The 18,903-nt window shown below is 45.7% G+C and overlaps 2 protein-coding genes across 2 annotated transcripts; both read right to left on the bottom strand.

Annotated features, from left to right (window-relative positions):
- Positions 1–11,070: 11,070 nt before the first annotated feature.
- smpdl3a (sphingomyelin phosphodiesterase acid like 3A) lies at positions 11,071–16,971 on the bottom strand. Its single transcript, XM_067241994.1, has 8 exons — positions 16,793–16,971; positions 16,033–16,246; positions 14,825–14,969; positions 14,345–14,441; positions 13,744–13,907; positions 13,448–13,628; positions 12,530–12,654; positions 11,071–11,715 (listed from the first exon to the last, which is right to left on the bottom strand). Exons 1-8 carry the CDS (start codon positions 16,890–16,892, stop codon positions 11,413–11,415), a joined length of 1,329 nt encoding a protein of 442 aa, XP_067098095.1. The 5' UTR covers positions 16,893–16,971; the 3' UTR covers positions 11,071–11,412.
- A 337-nt stretch (positions 16,972–17,308) lies between these two features.
- Positions 17,309–18,806, bottom strand: fabp7b (fatty acid binding protein 7, brain, b). The gene is made up of 4 exons (XM_067241055.1): positions 18,663–18,806; positions 18,309–18,481; positions 17,888–17,989; positions 17,309–17,593 (listed from the first exon to the last, which is right to left on the bottom strand). The coding sequence occupies exons 1-4, from the start codon at positions 18,733–18,735 to the stop codon at positions 17,543–17,545; spliced, it is 399 nt and encodes a 132-aa protein (XP_067097156.1). The 5' UTR covers positions 18,736–18,806; the 3' UTR covers positions 17,309–17,542.
- Positions 18,807–18,903: the final 97 nt, after the last annotated feature.

Here is an 18,903-nt window from a genome sequence, read left to right as displayed (position 1 = left end):
TTCATCTTTATCAAAACCGTGTGTCCTTCTGAAACTTAATATTCAGATCCCGTGTATATTCTGTCGACTGCAATCATCTTAATCTCTTTGGTCTGATTGACTGCTGGCAGACGGACCCCGACCGAGTGGGCTTTGTTTAGGTGAGGTTGTTTCAAGTTCCTTCCAGTATCTTCCAGCGCGGGTGAATAATCACCATAAAGCACCATGTCTGGTCCAATAGGACTAATAGGGAGTCAGGTGGCTGAGCGGTGAAGGAATCGGGCTAGTAATCCGAAGGTTGCCAGTTCGATTCCCGGTCATGCCAACTGAAGTTGTGTCCTTGGGCAAGGCACTTCACCCTACTTGCCTCAGGGAGAATGTCCCTGTACTTACTGTAAGTCGCTCTGGATAAGAGCGTCTGCTAAATGACTCAATGTAAATGTAAATGTAAATGTAATTGTTATAACCCTCTCCAACTGGAAATAATGACACAGGTTGACCAAGCCATTGTGAAACTCAGTAGACCAGGGTAAGGTATGTTGCAGCGCAGACAGATAAACACACACACATTCATAAGTGTGGGGAGTCTATAATATATAGAATATTTTATATTTCAACCTGGGGAAATCCGTGGCTCATTTGCGTCCAGGCTTTACATATCAGTGGGCGATGCCGAGACAAGGAGAGACCCGTAGGTTATAAGCTGCTTGTGTGTTGAGGTGGTGTGCATGGTTCATTGATTCACCAGTTAGCTTGCTTTGTTGTCGTTGTTTAGTTACATTTCACAGTTCAGACACAATAACTTATGTTGTCTTGTCAGCCTATCCCGTGCTTGTCACATTTCTGCGAAACGTCTGTTTGTGGAGGCAGATAAGGGCCAGAATGGATAATGTCCTGAACTCGCACTGGGACCCGAGGGGAGTAACCAGAGGTGGGATGGTGGTGGTGGGGTGTGGGGGGGGGGTGTGGGGGTGACAGCTGAACAGTGAAAGGGAGGAAAAACAGACTCCCGGGAGAGAGGGAGAATGGGCAGCCGATAATTGCAGAGCTCCTCCGGGGTTATGGTCAGGCAAATCAAATGAATTATGCACCCGCATAGGAAATTACATTGGGTTGTGTAGTGGCTGCGCAGCTGTCAGTTTTGAAGTGGCCCCTCTGAATTGGCACTTTGGTATTTCAATGGCTGATAGGCCTGATAGGGCATAGGCCTAAAATGTCGTCTAATGTTAGATTTTTGTTTGTCTCAATGTATCTGCTCTTCCATGGCATTTAGACTGACATTCAACTGTTATTGGACCACAATATATCGGTGTGAAACTCTATCAATCTATTCAAGGCTAGTAAAGGCTATCTTTCTGGAGGGGCCTATAAAGGCACGTGTTTTTCCATGACCATCTTGCGCCCAATGTTTAGTGTCATTAAATGACTCACTGCTGTCGGAGTAAGCCAAAGCTTGTGAGTCCAGCACTCCCGTGACCGATTCAGCACCAGGGTGAGTGGACAGCGCCATAGCCATTCTGTCAGAGAAGCCGCAACAGAGTCACCTTACATTTACATTTATTTACATTTATTCATTTAGCAGACGCTTTTATCCAAAGCGACTTCCAAGAGAGAGCTTTACAAAGTGCATAGGTCACTGATCATAACAACAAGATAGCCAAAAAACATCGCGAGTAGCCAAAACATGAAGCACACATTGTGAACAACCAAAGTAAGTGCCAAAGGGAAGAACCATAAGAGCATGTAGTTAAACAAGTCACAACCAAACAACATGAACAGCTATAAGTGCAAGTGTACCTGTGGGAAAAAGCAACAGTAATAAAACAATATATCACAGCGAGAACCAAAAATTTAAATCAGTTACCACTAACCACAAGAGCAACAAGTCTCTAAGCAAGAGTCATTGTGATCCTTGAGGAAACTAACATCGGGTCAAGCGAACCGTTCCTAAGTACCGTTGTACTCCCGGAACAAGTGCGTCTTGAGCCTTTTCTTGAAGGTGGAGAGACAGTCAGTGTCTCTGATGGAGGTGGGGAGTTGATTCCACCACTGGGGGGCCAGACAGGAGAAGAGCTTGTGTTGGGACCGGGCGGTCTTGAGCGGTGGGACCACCAGGCGGTTGTCTGAAGAAGACCGTAGGTGGCGGGTGGGGGTGTAAGGCTGCAGGAGAGACTTGATGTAGACGGGTGCAGTCCCGTTCACTGCTCGGAAGGTCAATACCAGGGTCTTGAATCTGATACGGGCCATGATAGGTAGCCAGTGGAGAGAGATGAGGAGCGGGGTAACATGGGAGCGTCTGGGTAGATTGTAGACCAGGCGGGCCGCCGCGTCCTGAATCCTCTGAAGAGGGCGGGTTGCACATGCTGGGAGACCAGCGAGCAGAGAGTTGCAATAGTCCAACTTGGAGAGGACGAGTGCTTGGACTAGCAGCTGGGTGGAGTGCTCAGACAGGTATCTCCTGATCTTCCGGATGTTGTAGAGGGTGAATCTACACGACCGGGAGACCGCAGCAATGTGGGCCGTGAGGGAGAGCTCGTCGTCCATGGTAACCCCAAGGTTCCTGGCAGAGGATGAAGGGGTCACCGTCGCAGATCCCAGGGTGATTGAGAGATCGTGGGAGATGGAGGGTTTAGCCGGGATGATGAGAAGTTCTGTTTTGGCGAGGTTCAGCTGGAGGTGGTGCTCGGTCATCCAGGCGGAGATGTCTGTGAGGCAGGCCTCACAGACACCTTGTCCAACACATGCACTTGTTCCTGTGGGCATACAGTCTTTTAATGTTAGTTTGGCGTATTCCATCCCGATGCCTCGACCTCTAGCCTGTTTCAAAACGTGCTGGTGTGAAAACGTCTGGTCTGTTAGCTGGGCATCACGGCTTTACCCGGGGGGACTTATCTCCTCTTCCAGCCGTTTCGAGAAGAAGTGAAGAGAGAAGGCCTATGGGGGAAATAGTATTCTGGGCATTCATCCAATTAATCAAACGTCAGTTTGTTTAAGCCGACACGTAACGGACACAATTCAATTTAACATACTCCTCTTTATTGTCGACCTTAGGTGTCATTTCTTCTCAACTCAACGCTGTCGGAAACAAGCGGTTGGGTCCAGTGCGGCAATCTACCCAGACCGGCTAGCATCAGTGCTGTCCGGGTGAGCTCGGCTTCCATGATTCAGATAGTAGTAATGGACTAGTGTTGTTGGTTTAGCTGGGGCCCACCCTGGGGCATCTCTAAATCTCTCGCTGCGTGTGTGCACATGTTCTGATGGAACAAAAAACATGTGCTGCTGTAGAAGTGATACATTCAACGCCATATGGTCGGCCGACATGCGCCTGCGGGTCCGACCGGATCTCGCTATGTGACATCTGGGAGAATTAGGATGAGCTAACATGCTAATGTTTTTGTGTGTAGTCCTATTAGAATGCTGTCTGTGTGTGTGTGTGTGTGTGTGTGTGTTCTACAGCCGGACAGTCTCTAGAATAAAAATGTAGTACTCTTGGTTCAAGCAACTTGCTTTAAGTCTGTTACGTACAGACATACAGACATCCCACACATGCACACGCAACAAATTGCCTGTGTGTTTAATTTGCTCTCAAATGTAGACATTAACAAGCTATTGTTCATCCTCTTCTTCCTCAGTTTCCTATTGGTAGTCTGGTCACATCGTAAATTTCCAGTGGCAAAATATCCAATTAAATAGAAAGCACTGCACGATGTAAATGGATTAACCAGACAGTCCTCAGTGCTAATTCTGCCCTCGTGCGAGCTATAATAATGCTGTCAAACGGATGAAGTACACATTCGCCGCCTAACGGTGGCAGTATTGCAGCATGGACATCCTTTATCTGGAAATCGGTTCACAGTAACCATACCTACAAACTGTGAACGTGCCTGTGAGTACTGCATGTCATGGATCTCCTCCATCAGAAAATAAGAAATAGTTTGCATCGTTTGTATTCAAATTGTAAAAATACCAGTACTGACCATGCAGTAGGCCTATAGACCACCCATCATTTTGAAGCTGGTGAGGAATAGACCAGTAGACCTGTAGATCAGAGCAAACTACAGAAGCTCCAGATCTGAGACACAAAGAACCATTGCTGATGTAACCACACGTGTAGAATGGCACAGGCATGTGTGTACATCATCATCTCATTTGACACATATTGTAGGGGGGGATCTATGAAGGCCTTAGTGACATTGCTGGTAAAAAAGTGCTATACATATACATTGTCTTCGATTGGATTTGATACATTAAACTGACATTTAGTATATATCACAAACAGACTACTGCACCATGTGTAACAAGGCAGGTCATTGAGATTAACAGTGAAGGAACGTAGGCACTCAGCAGTAATGAGAGTACCCCCCCACCCACCACCTCCACACACACACACACACACACACACACACACACACACGCACACACACACATATACTCCAGTCTACCCTCCAACCTCCCTCTCTCATCCCTTCAAATATGTACCCACAACCACCTCCCTCCATATGCAACCATCCAACCATTCAAACCCCCATTTTCCCATAGGCAGACAGTGAGCTTGAGCTGCAGGTGAAGTCATCTGTAGAGGGCACAGTCATTGGGTCAGGGGTCACAGGGGGTCAGTACAGTGTATATCAAGTGGAATGAAAAGGGTCACAACCCCTTTAGGCTCGAGCAGGATCAAAGCTATTAGACTGGATGTTCTACTAGGGGCAAACCCATTGACCCCCCAGTCTGGGTCCTGCTGCGGGGGCCAACTTCAGGCCTGCTGCGCCCCCCCCCCCCCACACACACACACACACACATACACACACACACTTGCATGCGCACACACACCCAACACCCTGCTCCACTTACAAGCAGCTTAGCGACCTCTGTAGGAGTCATTACTGGAAACATGGTTGCCTGTTTGGATATTAGTAGGAATAGCTGTGGTGGAGGGGTGAGGGTGGAAGAGAGGAAGGGGGGATTACAATGGAGCAAAGAGGAAGGGGGTGGGGGATAGAGTAGTAGAATGTGAGCCTATTACACACACATGATACCGTGAGTTAAAATTGTTATGTAAGTTCCTTCTAATGAGCTTAGATCACACCTTAGTACTGAACTGGGGATGTAAGAGTTTGCTGGAAGAACGTATCTAGCTTTATTTGGGGTAAAAACGACACACAGTATGTTTTTAGCCTGAAGAACCAAGACTACATGCTCATCATCGTTTTTGTGATTTGCAGTCCAAATGCATTTCTTTACAACTTGTATTTTCCGTTGTCATAGAATGCGTGAGCAGATATCCACAGAAGAAGAAGAAACAGTGTCTCAGAGGGACTTCCTTTATACAATGAAAGAACTACAGACATACAGTCATACAACAGAGGCAGTTCAACGGCCCCACCAAGCAAAACTTACTTCCCATCCCTATGTCCCCCTCCCAAATTGACAATCCCCACTCATTTAAATCTTCTTGGAAGACCGTCTAATATATGCATTTAAGGCAGAACTATTCAACAGAATTTAAGTTTGTTTTCTTTTTTACGTGCCACCCCAAGATGTTCCCTTGCTCCATCTGGCTCCTCACTAAACATGTTCTGCAGGCCCCTTGTGTCAGTCCTGTTCCTTCTCTAACTTCTCGTCACATCTTTTACTCATACAGTTTTCTATCTGGCTGACTGCTGTATTTTATAGCACACATATGTACACATATTTACCACTGTTCCACTCAGTGCTTTGTGTAGACGAACAGCAACTTGGCCCTGGAGGACCATGGGAAACCTCTCACACAGTGGGTCACATTTTAATTGGCAGCAGTCACCATCACTGGATGACTGGTCTGCTTTCAAAAGCTCTCTCTCTTTCTCCCACTCTCTCTCTCTTTCTCTCTCCCACTCTCTCTCTTTGTCTCTCTCCCTCTCTTTCTCTGTCTGTCTCTCTCCCTCTCTCTATTAGCTGCCTTTTTTCAAATCTTTCCCTTTTTTCCCTTTCTCTCACTATTTCTCTCTTCCTCTTTCTCATTCATGTCTGCTACAACAATACACGTAACCTACTGAACAACATTCCCCCGCTGCAGATACCAAGCTCTTGGTAGCTCTTTTCTTTTCACTCCCTCACTCATCCTTCTCTCTCTCTCGCTCTCTCTCTCTCTCTCTCTCTCTCTCTCTCTCTCTCTTTTTCTCTTTCTCTCTCACCCTCACTTCTCTGTGCTTTTGTGTGTTTCCTAGAGAGAGTTTCCCATGGAGCGATTGAAGGATGGAGCGCCACTCTATTCCCAGCATTCCATTCTTTCTCTCAAAAGGAGAGGAGAGAGAGGGAAAGAGGGTGTATGTTTAGGGTGGGGTAGGTGGGAGGAATTGGTGATGGGGGTTTCTTGGCGTGTACATCATCTGAGGGTGAGGTAATGTTTTTTCTGTAATACGATTGGCTGCAAGGGAACGGGCTATGCTGGTCCCACTAGGAGTGCAGAGTCCAATCAGCTTAGAGCAGTGGGGGTGCAGATCTGAGGTAGAAGGAGGGGCTTCCTCAGGAGAACGCATAATGGGGGCAGTTCATGCTGCCTGACAAACAGCCACTGAAGCATGAGAAGAAAGGCCCCCCTCGGCCACCCCTTATCCCCCCAGCCCCACCGATTCAAAACTCACCAGACACACACCCGGCCCCCTTCCAAACCCCCCAAAGTTCCCCGCTCATCCCTCTCCACGCCAACTGTTTCAACCCCTCCCCCCCCCCACACATCTACTGTTGTACTCCCAGAGCCCCCTTTAGTACACTTACTGCTTCTTTCACTCACCCCCCCCCCTCCCCCCACATGCTCTCCCTCATGGTAAGGGATACAGGCAGGACTGCGCATTTCCCCTTGTCTCTGGAAGCTGGGCCAAGCAGGTCTTTAGAAAATGTGAACCACTGCCTATGTGTGTCTCTTTATTGTGCTGAGTATAAGAGAGGGAGCAGGGTCTGTCTGGGTGCAGCACTACATCACATGAGAGCTCTATGAATAGTCCCTTGTGTTGTGTTGCCCAACTAGGACACACTGGCACACATAAACCTATACCAGAGCACAGCAGAGCAGCAGGTTGGATACACTTGACTCAGGCTACCACTGCTCTGGCTACTTTGTTTCATCATGAAACCTCCACAAGGTTTAAGAAGATTTCTGTAGCCCGAGGAGTGCTACTGAAGCAGCCTTGATTTCTTAGTAACAACTGTTAGTATAACTGTAGTTCTAATAACTATACTAAATGACTAGTTGTAATAGTTAATGATTTGTACGGTAGAACCAGCAGTGTGGACACAGCTTTTGGAGACAACCAAACCGTATACCATTTTAAACGCATAGGGTTAAATGTGTGGTTGAATGTTTTATTAAATTAAGCTTTTAATTCACAAAATTATACTCACAGATTGACATTCAAAAAACTCAAGTATTAAACTCGAGTATTATTGTAATGTTTAGCCTGTTTAAACATTAGCCCCCCTCCTCCCCAACACCTGATCGCATTATCAGGTGCTTAGATGATTAATCAGTCCACACTTAATGAAGTCAAAGGAGTAAAGCTTGAATAAAAACAAAACAGCATTTACATACATATTGAGCCATGTTTAATCCAGTAACACTACAGTGACCAAAGACTTTCACAGAGTGGAGGGGGTGCGGGGTGTGGACAGAGGGGGGAAGGGAGAAGGGGGAGGGGGAAGCAGAAAGCAGTAAGCAGTTTTAGCAGTACAAGGGCATGTCCCCCTGAAGGGCAATGACTTTAGCCGCCTGGGGAAGGGAGGGAGAGGGGGTAGCAGAGAGCGGTTACTCCAGGTCAGTGTGACTGGCAGGGTAAAGCGGATGGGCCAGCTAATTGTGTTAGCTCACAGAGCTAAAGCCCAGGCTTTAATAATGATTCAGGACAGGGTTGCCCATCAGGTGATTTGAGTCATCGAATCACATCAGTTACACAACAGACCATGATAATGCTTGAGACCAACGCAAAATATATGTTAGCTTTAGCTCAATGAGCTAAGACTGCAGGCATGCAGGCAGGGTGTAGGCGGTACGATAAGACCATCAGATGTTCATTATAACTATGCTGTGGAATGTTGACCCAGCGTATGAAACTCATCACACCTCAACGCCCAAACTCAACACAACACACAGACACACACGTTACACATATTATGATCTCTTTTACCTCGGCTCCCCCTCGGGTGTCTAAGAGACAGGGCCGAGATGGATGGAGACACCAACACTCTCACACAGACTCACAGACTCGTTGCCTCTAGGAAGAACACTGCTGACTCCAGAAGCCTCACTGCCTCGAAGCAGAACACTGCTGACCCCAGAAGACTCACTGCCTCGAAGCAGAACACTGCTGACTCCAGAAGCCTCACTGCCTCGAAGCAGAACACTGCTGACTCCAGAAGCCTCTCTGCCTCTAAGCAGAACACTGCTGACTCCAGAAGCCTCACTGCCTCGAAGCAGAACACTGCTGACACGAGACACCTTCCTTGCAGCCTCTAACTGGAACACTACAGATATTGCTGACACTCCAGACTTCAATTATAACAGCAGGAGGAACAAAGAGATGCTGCTTGTTTAGTAAAGCTGGCAGATAATAAAGCTGTGAATGACTTCAAGGAGCAGTGAGACTCCAGTCCTGTGGATGTTAGTCTTAATTTTGTCAATGTTCCTCATGTTGGGCTAATGCCTCGGAAGGAGACTAATGGTGCCCTCATCACAGCTGCACATCGTGTAATCTCCTTTGACGTGTGGGTGTGCATATGTGTGCATAGGTGTGTGTGTGTTTGTCTGCGTGTGTGTGTGAGTGTGCAGATGTGTGTGTCCGTCCCCTTAAAGATCTTCATGTCCATATCTGAGATTCCTGCTCCATGGGGAGGCTAGTTACACAATCCTGACAGTAATCCTTCAGATGAGTTAGGAGCAGCAGAGAGACACCCCTGCAGAGAGAGCGGGAAAGAGAGAGAAGAGAAAAAAGGAAGAAAGAAACAAAGATTGTGGTTCACTCATTCAAAAATCAGTGTATAGTCCATGTCCAACTACAGTACATCAGCAGAAAGGGAGCTGAATGTAGGGCACATTTACATTCAGCAGTTCACACCATCCCAATCTGCTGTGCTCTATTGTTCTATCAATCCATAATGAGAGCGGAGTGGTGACTAACCCTCCAACACACCCTCCCCGCCCCCCTGGCCTATGCATCACCCCAAATCCCCCATCCCCTAAACCCTGGCACGCACCCCCTCCCATCCAATCTCCCCCGCCCCGCCCCGAACCCAGTAACCCCGTAACGGCAGACCAGAATGTGACAGTATCAAGCGTGCATCAGTAAAGTCTAGAGGAGGTTTGTGTGTGTGTGTGGGGGGGGAATGACTATCAACCCCTTCTGCAAAAAGAGAGACTCCAGGGTTTGAATCATCATAAGTAAGATCTCACCCTCAGTCTGACATCATGGCCAGTGTTCTGAACAACACTGCAGCAAACAACCTGTTACATGAGCTGACTTTGGTCTCTCTTTACCTGAGCTGACTTTGGTCTCTATTTAAGATGACAAGAAGGACAGAAGGGGTTTAGCACATCTGCTTGCTGTCACTATATGGACTGAAATCAAGCTCAGTTTAACATGAATCCCAGAATAGAGAGGGAGATCTTTAAAAAAGCCATATCATATGTACAACATAGAGTGTATTTGACTATGCACTGTACTTCAGTGATCAGACTGTCTTCTGTTTACTTCTGAACCCCCCCCCCCTGCAACCCGTCCTAACATGAACTTGTACTGGAGGCAGGCCTACATGATCAAGTGCCACATAATGGCTACACTGTCTACCCCCTAGGAGACTCCTAGTCCCTTATCTCCTAGGTGATGTGCTGTCCTCAGGACAACCCTGGAGGAATTGTGGTAATGAGAGTGACTCGCCATTCTATTCTCACAGAGCCAAGGAAACCCTACAAATATTGACCCTCCCAGACTATCTACTCTCTCACACTCGATCTCTATCTTATCTGTCATTTTCCCTCTCCCTTTCTCTCATCCCCTCCCGATCTTTCGGTCGCTCCCTCACAGTAGATCTCCCCTCTCTCTTCTCCCTCCCTTTCTTCCCCAATACGCCATCTCCATGCCTCTCCCTCCCTCCGTTCTCCCCTCCTCTCCCAATCTGTCTGTCTCTCTCGCCCATCTCCCCCCCCCCCTCTTCAGCCCCCTCCCCTTCCTCTGAGGGGGGCAAGGGAGCCAGCTCTCTGATTGGCAGGTTACTGATTAATGCTCGTTAGAGGTGATCTAACAGGGTCATTAGTGAGGGGCCCCAACCAGACTTCTACTGCTGTTTCCCCAGCGACGGCGTCCACTTTGTCGCCATGACAACCTGTGCCAACTCCATTTGCACGGTTGGATCTGGTCACTGAGGCGGGACCAGGCAGAGTCAGGACAGGAATGCTAACAGGGGGGAGAAGAGGAGAGGGAGAGAAAGGGTAGTGGGAGAAGGGGGAGGTGGAGAGAAAGAAGAGGAGGTGAAAAGGTGGAGGTAGAGAGAGAGAGAGTTGGAGCATTTGGACAGGAAGAAAGAGAAGAGTGAAAGGCATTTAGTAGGGAGAGTAGCAGATCAAATGAGCCATGAGAAAGAGGAGTGTACGGTGGGAAAGAGGCAGAGGAAGAGAAGAAAAGAGTTGGAGAGAAGTGCGGTGAAATGGACAGAGCGTATGAGTCAGAGAGAAAAGGGGAGGACATTGTAAGTGGGGAGCAAAGACAGAAAGCAAGACAAAAAGTGGGAGGAAGAGAGAGGAGGGAGGTTGAGAGAGGAAGGGAGGGAAGAGGAGAGGTCATGTGGGGTTGGGGTCTGTCCCCCCCCTGCAGAGTGGGTTCTCTCGCTTTCATCCTCCACACAGGGGGGAGGAACTAACCTCTCCCACAACTCTATGACCCAGTGCCACTCTGCTCCTCTAGTCTGGACTACACTACTAACTTCCCTTGGGGAGGACAGGAGAGGACAGGAGGAGGAGGACAGAGGAGATAGAACTAGGACAGACGCTAGAATATATGGAAGCAGGTGGAGAGAACCTCTCGACATCCATTTCACACAAACACCACCAGATCTCTTTGTGTTATTCTCTCTTGATATTTATTAAAGTGAACAATAACTCCATCATCCCCTCATATCTCGTATTTGTTCAAAACATTCATAAAACATTTATTCTTTCTCAATAATGCATTGTTCCTCTGCTACAGTATTCATATAATAAACATATATAGGGATTTTAAAAGCAGCATACAATTATACAGTGAGTCAAGAAACATTTCACGGTGAATGCAACCTTTAGGTTCAATACTTTCAATCAAAGATGAGGTATTACAAAACATAAATGTTCTATATTCTGTGCTTTCATTTCTCATTAAAAGGACTCGACATCCCTGATTAGGCTAAATGTTAATCTTAAGAAACATGATTCATTTATTTCCCTTGCTTAATACACTTGGAGTAGGAATCCTGGTCCAGGTACAGCACAGCACACAGCTGGGTGAGCTTACAGTCATCCTCACACTCAATACTGCTGTTGTAGCTGACCATGAAGTGTGTGAAGTACTTGGGGAAGGTTTTACTGGGCTGGTCCTGGAAGCTGGAGGCCAGCTGGAACAGGCTCTCTGGCTGGAGGTCTTTCAGATCAAAGGCCTCTCTCAGGCTGTATTCAAGCTTCCAGTCAGATCTTTGTGACTGGTTGGCTTCTGTCAGGTTCAAATAGTACTGCCAAACATCCTTCAGTCAGGAAGAGAGAGAAAAAAAGAGGGAGGGAGGATGATAGAGGGGGGATAGAGGGGAGGGGAAGGAGAGAAAGAGAAGGAAGGAGAGGGGAGGGCCACGAGAAAGGAAGCGAGAGAGAAATAAAGAGAAATAGAGGGAGGGAGAGAGTAAAAAGAGCAGGGAGGGTAGGGAAACAGGGAGAGGGGAGAGAAGGAGGAGAAAGGGGGAAAATGGAGTTAAAAGACCATAGAAATCAATGAAAAGCTCAGACTCTTGCTCTGAGAAAGAACGTTGATAAGAAGTAGCTCTGTATAATGAATGGCAGCCCCATTAATCATGAGAGAAGCCTGCTGTCTGAAGGTTGAGTAGCAAAGCACAGCTATCCACAGGGAGCTAACTGTTACCTGAATGATGCTGACCTCAATAGCAGCTGGAGAAATAAGAGCAGTCTAAAAGTTTCTATTTATTAAGCCTTCTTATTACACAAGCATTTTATCTCAATTCATCATTTTATCTCTCACTTTCTCTCTCTCTTTGTTTCTCTCTCTGTTTTCCTGAAGTATTATATTTACAAAGGAACTTGCCCAAGCCTACACACAGTTAATAAGAACTAGCATCAACCTGCCTCAGGATAGTCAAGGACAGTTCTATCTCTGGTTAGGGGTTAACCCTAACCCTATTTGTTGTCCCTTACAGGAACAAACTGATCTACACAGCACTTATTTTTTCTTAGGAGAGTATGATTTAAAATCCTCCCAGCCAGGTTGTGTGTGTGTGTGTATGAGAGATAGTTTGAGGGTAGTTGCTGTTTGTCGGCTTGTCGGCTCACCAGCAAAGTATAGTCCTGGGGGTGGTAGAGGTACATGCGGAAGCCAGGATTGTTGGAATATGGTTCGGACACACTCTTGATTGGAGTAACAGCTGGAGAGACGAACAAGGAGTTCACCGGTTTACCTGCCACACACACACACCCACCCACAGACACCACACCCGCATTGATATGCACACAAACACACAAACGCACAAGAGACACACACACAGAAGACGAAAACCAACAAGTAAATAGGATGTTGTTAAATACTTAGGGCAGGTAAATGTCTCAGTGTCAGCTCATTAGGCTAGACACATGTGAGTGTGTGTGGCTGCTGGCTCTCTGCCGTGCTCCCAGTCACACCCCAACACAACGCAGCAGGTCACCAGAGGTCATGTTGACGGAGTGTCTGATTGTCTGAGTAGTTAGCCAGAGGCTGCTCAATAACATGATCTTATTATGCATCATTACTGCAAAGGGTACACAGAAGGTCACAGTGTGTGTGTGTTTGTGTTTGTGAGTATCGGTGTGTGGGGGTATGTGTGCCTAGAACGTGTGTGTGCATATGTGCATGTGTGCGAGCATTGGTTTACCACCTCATGAAGACTTTAAGGCTAGTAAATGAAGAATGACTTATGTTATGGAACAAACCTCCTAATGAACTACTTACTGTCAGTGTGATGATGACAGATATATCCTGTTTGCCTGCCTACTGTGATCCAAAAGAGCTTGATGATAACGAGGACTATGATTTTCCAGTCCAAAATGTATTATTTTAACTGTACATTTTCCCTTCTAAAAACATACAAATAAACTGACAAACTATGTGGGTGCTTTGTAATATATTACCTATATAACAACTTTTAACTATGTTTGTCTATATGCTTATTATGCTATACATAGAAGCCTATTTCACTTCCTGTTCTTCGAACCAACCTTGTTCATCCTGTAGGACCATAATGCTGTCTCTGTGGGTGTGGCCATAGAACTGTCCAGCAATGATGTCACTGTATTTCCTGAAGATTGAGACCAGCTGCTCGTTGTGGATCTCTCTGATGGCTGTGGTGTCCCGAGCCCAGGGCAGGTACCCCACGGGGACATGAGCTATCACAAACACCTTGAGAGGAGAGGAGACAAAAAACTATTTGCAGACATACATAGCTAAAAATAGAAAATATAGATAGTAAAATAGGTATTTGCTAGACGGAAATCTGGTGTCCTGTCCGAGTTACCTTCTCCCTGGCCTGAACAGAACCCTCCAGGGTCTCCTGCAGCCACTGTAGCTGCCCAGAGGGGTCTGTGGTGTTGAGGGTCTGCTTGTTAGGGCTATAGTACAGGTTAGTATTCAGGCTGACCAGACGAAGGCCAGACTGGACCAGTTGGGAGTAGAAACCACCTGTAGGGAGAAGATCCACCAGATTATCATTTCCAACATGGGACCTAAGAATCCTGTGCTGATAGGCTGGCTGATGTGTATTGGATTAAAAGGACTCACGTTCAGTGAGACTGTTACGGTGTAATGGGTTCAATAGCAAGAATCATATGACAATGTAACAGCTATGAATGTAATAATTAAACCATTGATTCCAAGAAATAACATTCTGAGATGGACTTGCAGAGTAATACCAGACACCCTAGCTAACCCTCTGAGGCTCTGCTGGATTAGGGTTTTCTATTTCACTCTCTGTGTTGGACATATCTATGCCGTATCACTCTCGTTGTCAGTGTCATCTCCATCACTCTCCATATGTAGTTTCTATAAGAATCTGCAGGGTCAGGGGTTGTCTATATTTCTCTCTCTCTCACTCTCACAGATGTATTGTCTCACTCTACCTTCTCGGAGGGTCTGCAGAGAGGAGGGCTTTAACCAGGGCTGCCACAGCTTGGCAGCAGCCTGGTAGATAGCATTAGTGGAAGTGGGATACTGATCCTGAAAAGAAGGGCACGTCACAGCTTAACAAAACAATAAAGAAATTATACATTAGCTGAATACAAACAATATGAATGTACTGTTTATTTACAGTGTGTACTAAATATATCACACACTGTGTACTCAATATATCATTTAAATCTAGCATGTACTGAAAACTGCTGGAGACTAGTCAGAATATCAGTGGCCATTCATATAAGAGGAAAAACATTTGAGTGAGGAAAGTTTATATGGCAAATAGCAAGTGAAAAGAAATTACCAGCAGTCAATAGTGTGGGAGAAAGAGATACCTGCGGCCAATAGTGTGGGAGAAAGAGATACCTGCGGCCAATAGTGTGGGAAAAAGAGATACCTGCGGCCAATAGTGTGGGAGAAAGAGATACCTGCGGCCAATAGTCGTGGTTTCCGAGCGCGGGGTAGACAGGCAGGTCAGGGAAGTAGTGTCTGATGGTTTGAGTCATGTTACTGATCACCTGGACCACCATGTCTGTAGACAGCTCTCCTGCTGGGACGTGAGGGGGGCTATCCCTGGGGACAGACAGGACTGTTATTACATGCTTATTAAACTTAATACATGTTTATTACATGTACAGCTGAATGCAGCTTTCTCAGCAATCGAATGCCTCTGTGGAGAGGAGGAATTAGACGGTAATGACATAAGACATGTTGTAACATGAATCCGAAAATATGTTATACCAATAGGAACACCTTCTATAATATGAATAGGCCACATCCATGAGAACAATGTCAATGTCAGTTTTCTCATCCCAGCCACAGAGATGTTTTTAGAAAACCTGTCTCAACCCACGCCCCCCCCCCCCCCCACCCCCCAGAGACAAATACAGACATTATTCAGTCCTTTTTGTGTCACAATGTTATGATGGCAAGATTGTAAACTTCTATTTCACTGCTCTGGGTCCAGTATCAATGATCCATGGCTTTTGTGCAACCATGCTGTTCCATTGCTAAATGTATTTACGCTCAGCTGAAATTCTAATCTAGAGTCTTATCATGGAGATTTCTACAGACATTTCCTCATTCTGGGACTGGCAGATTCAATTCCACAAATTGTAAGGATGTTGCAATAATATACTAAAACCTGCTACACTGATAATTTAATAAAGGAACTACAACGGTCATCTGAAATGATCTGAAACTAGCATAGAGTGCTAGGACAAACATCCCCATGCAAGTAACATGTATTGAGAAGCATAGGCCTAGATGATGACATTCACATCACAAAGTGTAATTACCACCATTTGAACATGATCAGCTGACACACAAACCAATCACCACCTTTCTACACCAAGGTTCTAGATGAAACTCAGGGGAACAAATGAATGAATACTCTGGTCATCATGTGGTTACATTTACATTACATTTAGTCAGACGCTCTTATCCAGAGCGACTTACAGTAAGTACAGGGACATTCCCCTGAGGCATATAGGGTGAAGTGCCTTGCCCAAGGACACAACGTCATTATTCCAACGTCACAATTCCCGGCAATGACCGGCAACCTTCTGATTACCAGCCCGATTCCCTAACCACTCAGCCACCTGACTCCCAGTTGGTTGGATGTTAAAGCACACACCCTGTCCATATCATGAACTGTGCCTGCTGGCCAGCCTCTCTGATGTGTGTGAAGGCAGACTGGATGAGCTGGTAAGGTGAGTCACACATGAAGTCTCCAAACAAGCCTGGATGGGAGGCTGGGACGCCCTTGGAGGAGAAGCACACCTTGGTGGGGTCCTCTGTCAGGTGGTAGGTGGGGTCCAGGTGCAGGTCAGAGACATGCCAGAACTTTCCTATACCATGGCAGTGGAAGGAAGAGAAACAGATGGAGGGAAAGCGAGAGAGGGAGAGAGCACGGACGCAAGATATAAGATGGGGGAGAGAGGTAGTGTGTGAGAGAGAGAAGGGGGAGGGGTGAGAGGGTGATAGAGAGAAGGAAAAAGACAGATTGAGTGAGATCAAGGAAGTGAGGGAGAGAGAAAGTGATAGAGATAGAATTAGGCTATTCCTCAGGGTATTATTACTAAGATATTAACAGGGTTTTATGTGTTCATGGCTATTGCCCCTAAAAACAATACGGTTGTCATGGGAATTGTGTCAGGTTATGTGTATGCACGGGTAGTTTCCCTAAAGTCTATAAGGACCATTTATAACAAGAAGTCCATAGATACATTTCTATAAACAGCTTCAAACAGCACTACACCGACATGAAAATGTTTATATATAAGAAGTTATATATATATATATATATTTTTTTTTATCTGAAATTTGTTTCATTATTATTTTGGAATTGCGTATTATTCCCGTCCTCAGAGCCCAAGGCCGTATCCGTGACTTACCTACGCCTCTCAGGTGAGCGGTTTCCAAAGGTTCAACAGGAGCCGCGTTAACAAAATATAATTGCAGCCCAAACAGAGAGAGACAGGACACGAACCCCATTGTCGCATTACAGAATTACAGCGAATGTTGAGCGAGACAGAGTTACTTGGTCATAGCGTTAGAAATGTTCTCATGATATAAACAGGAAGCACGGGGATCACGTGATCGTACTCTGTCTGGTAGGTCTCTGGTCACTGTTCTCTGAACAGTATTGGATACGCTCCAAACAAGTAGCGCTGAGTTCACTACAGCCGCACGCACCGGTTAATACTGCAGTGACCGCTTTAAACATTATATTATGGGTAGTTGGCGTATTGATACTAAGAAGTTTTCTACACTAGATATCTGAGAGATAGTTCATTACAACGAGCCTTCTCCAAGAAAACTACTGCACCTAATTTTAAGTCGAGTCTATTACAAGGTCAACGTTATGTCACATGTATTTTCCTTAAGTGTGTTATAAAAAAAATTACACATTGTTAGAAAGCACTCACTCACTTTTATTTAAGTACGTTTGACATACGATGATCTACCATGAAAGAAATGTAGTTACCTAAAACATTTCCAGCACATGTTGTAAAACATTTGGAGGGATTAAGTGCAAGGGGCAGCAACGCATACAGTAATAAAAATAGGAGAGAAAAAAAACACTTCTTGGATGTGGTCCAATAAAAAGGACTGTGGGTTTATGATCCAATGACGTCATCAGCTCACGCCTTCTCGTAGGTGCGCACCGCCACGATGTCTTCAAACTTCAGGTTCTGAGAATGAAAGTCAGTTGTATTAGTTGAGCAATTATTAATTTAACAAACATAATATCTAACACGTGTTGCAAACAAATCATAATGTAGCCTAACATTTTATGAATCTATGAATTCAATGAAAATCACGGAATAGATTATGTTGCCTAAAATTAGAGCAGACCTATAGGCCTATTAGTTTCCATTTCCATTACACTGCACAACTTTTAGCATAACTTCCTCCAAACCGACAGAAGGGAGTGCAATATAGCTCGTTCGAAACTAATTTAGCAAATAGTAGAAATAATCTCTCACCATGACCAGCTTTCCGTCCTTCAGTTCCCTGACAAACGTCGTCTCTTTTCCGTCCCACTTCTGCACGTGCACGAGCTTGTCGCCATCCATGGTAACGGTGGACTACAGAAAGATGTAGAACAATGTCAGCCTGGCGCTCCGATGAACGCACCTGTCTGTTGCCCTATGTTATGCTAACCACTATCTCATAGGCATATCCCATAAAACTCCCTCGTAAAACAAATGAGACACTGACTTGCAATGGAAAACCTAATTATACTGAGGGATAGCCTATCTACGGTTCATGAAGCCTAACTATTTCTAACATCCCTTATAGGGTCCCTTGAAGTCATGCAGTCGTTGTAGCTGTCAGGGCATTGGTCATTCAAAGTGAAAAATAAGTTATCTTGACGCCACATCAAAGAGCGCCTTTCCAACTTACTTTGCAGTTCCTGTCATCTGCGGTGCTCTCATCGAACTCCTCGCCCAGTTTGAAAGAGATCTCGGTGTTTTTGAAGGTGCTCTGGGTCTTGATGACAACCTTATCACCCTCCTTGGCGATGACGACCGTTGGCTTGGTTACGTTGCCAACCTGCCTCGTCGCGAAACCAACACCTGTCAAAGTAAAGTCAAATCATGTTTGAGACTATTGTTTCACCTGTTTAAAAAAAAAAGTAATGTCTAATTGATTCAGATGAATGTAATTATTTATTCATTATCATGTAGTTTCCTACAGATTCTGATATTTATTTGGGTTGGCCTGAGACAGTCTAATTATAAAAAAAAAAATGCTTACCAAGTGCTTTCATGTATTCGTCGAAGTTTTCACTGTCGACCAGTTTCCAGGTGGCACAGAAGGTATCGACCATGTTGGTGGTTAAAGGAGTTGGAGGATAGCGGAGGTAAAGTTTGAGCGGTGATGCAAAGACTACTGAGTTCTCTCCAGTGCACCTACAATATCATTCTGGGACTGTTTAATATGCGCGTTTATGGGTGGGGTTGAAGTTCCCATTGGCTCAGAAAAAACTACCTGCCTT

Source organism: Osmerus mordax, chromosome 8 (genome assembly GCF_038355195.1).
Source record: "Osmerus mordax isolate fOsmMor3 chromosome 8, fOsmMor3.pri, whole genome shotgun sequence".
NCBI lineage: Eukaryota > Metazoa > Chordata > Actinopteri > Osmeriformes > Osmeridae > Osmerus > Osmerus mordax.
The sequence above is the reverse complement of the archived record's forward strand: the minus strand, read 5'-3'. Positions and strand labels throughout refer to the sequence as shown.

Bases quoted from the DNA above. Each gene is read 5' to 3' on its own strand.
- smpdl3a (XM_067241994.1), bottom strand. From the start codon at position 16,892: ATGGGGTTCGTGTCCTGTCTCTCTCTGTTTGGGCTGCAATTATATTTT. The intron at 16,247-16,792 runs GTAAGTCACGGA...GCCATGGTATAG, and splicing joins CGCTCACCTGAGAGGCGTAG to GAAAGTTCTGGCATGTCTCT. The intron at 12,655-13,447 runs GTTGGTTCGAAG...TGTGTGTGGCAG, and splicing joins GGTCCTACAGGATGAACAAG to GTAAACCGGTGAACTCCTTG.
- fabp7b (XM_067241055.1), bottom strand. From the start codon at position 18,735: ATGGTCGATACCTTCTGTGCCACCTGGAAACTGGTCGACAGTGAAAAC. The intron at 17,990-18,308 runs GTAAGTTGGAAA...ATCTTTCTGTAG, and splicing joins CAGATGACAGGAACTGCAAA to TCCACCGTTACCATGGATGG. The intron at 17,594-17,887 runs GTGAGAGATTAT...TTTCATTCTCAG, and splicing joins AGGACGGAAAGCTGGTCATG to AACCTGAAGTTTGAAGACAT.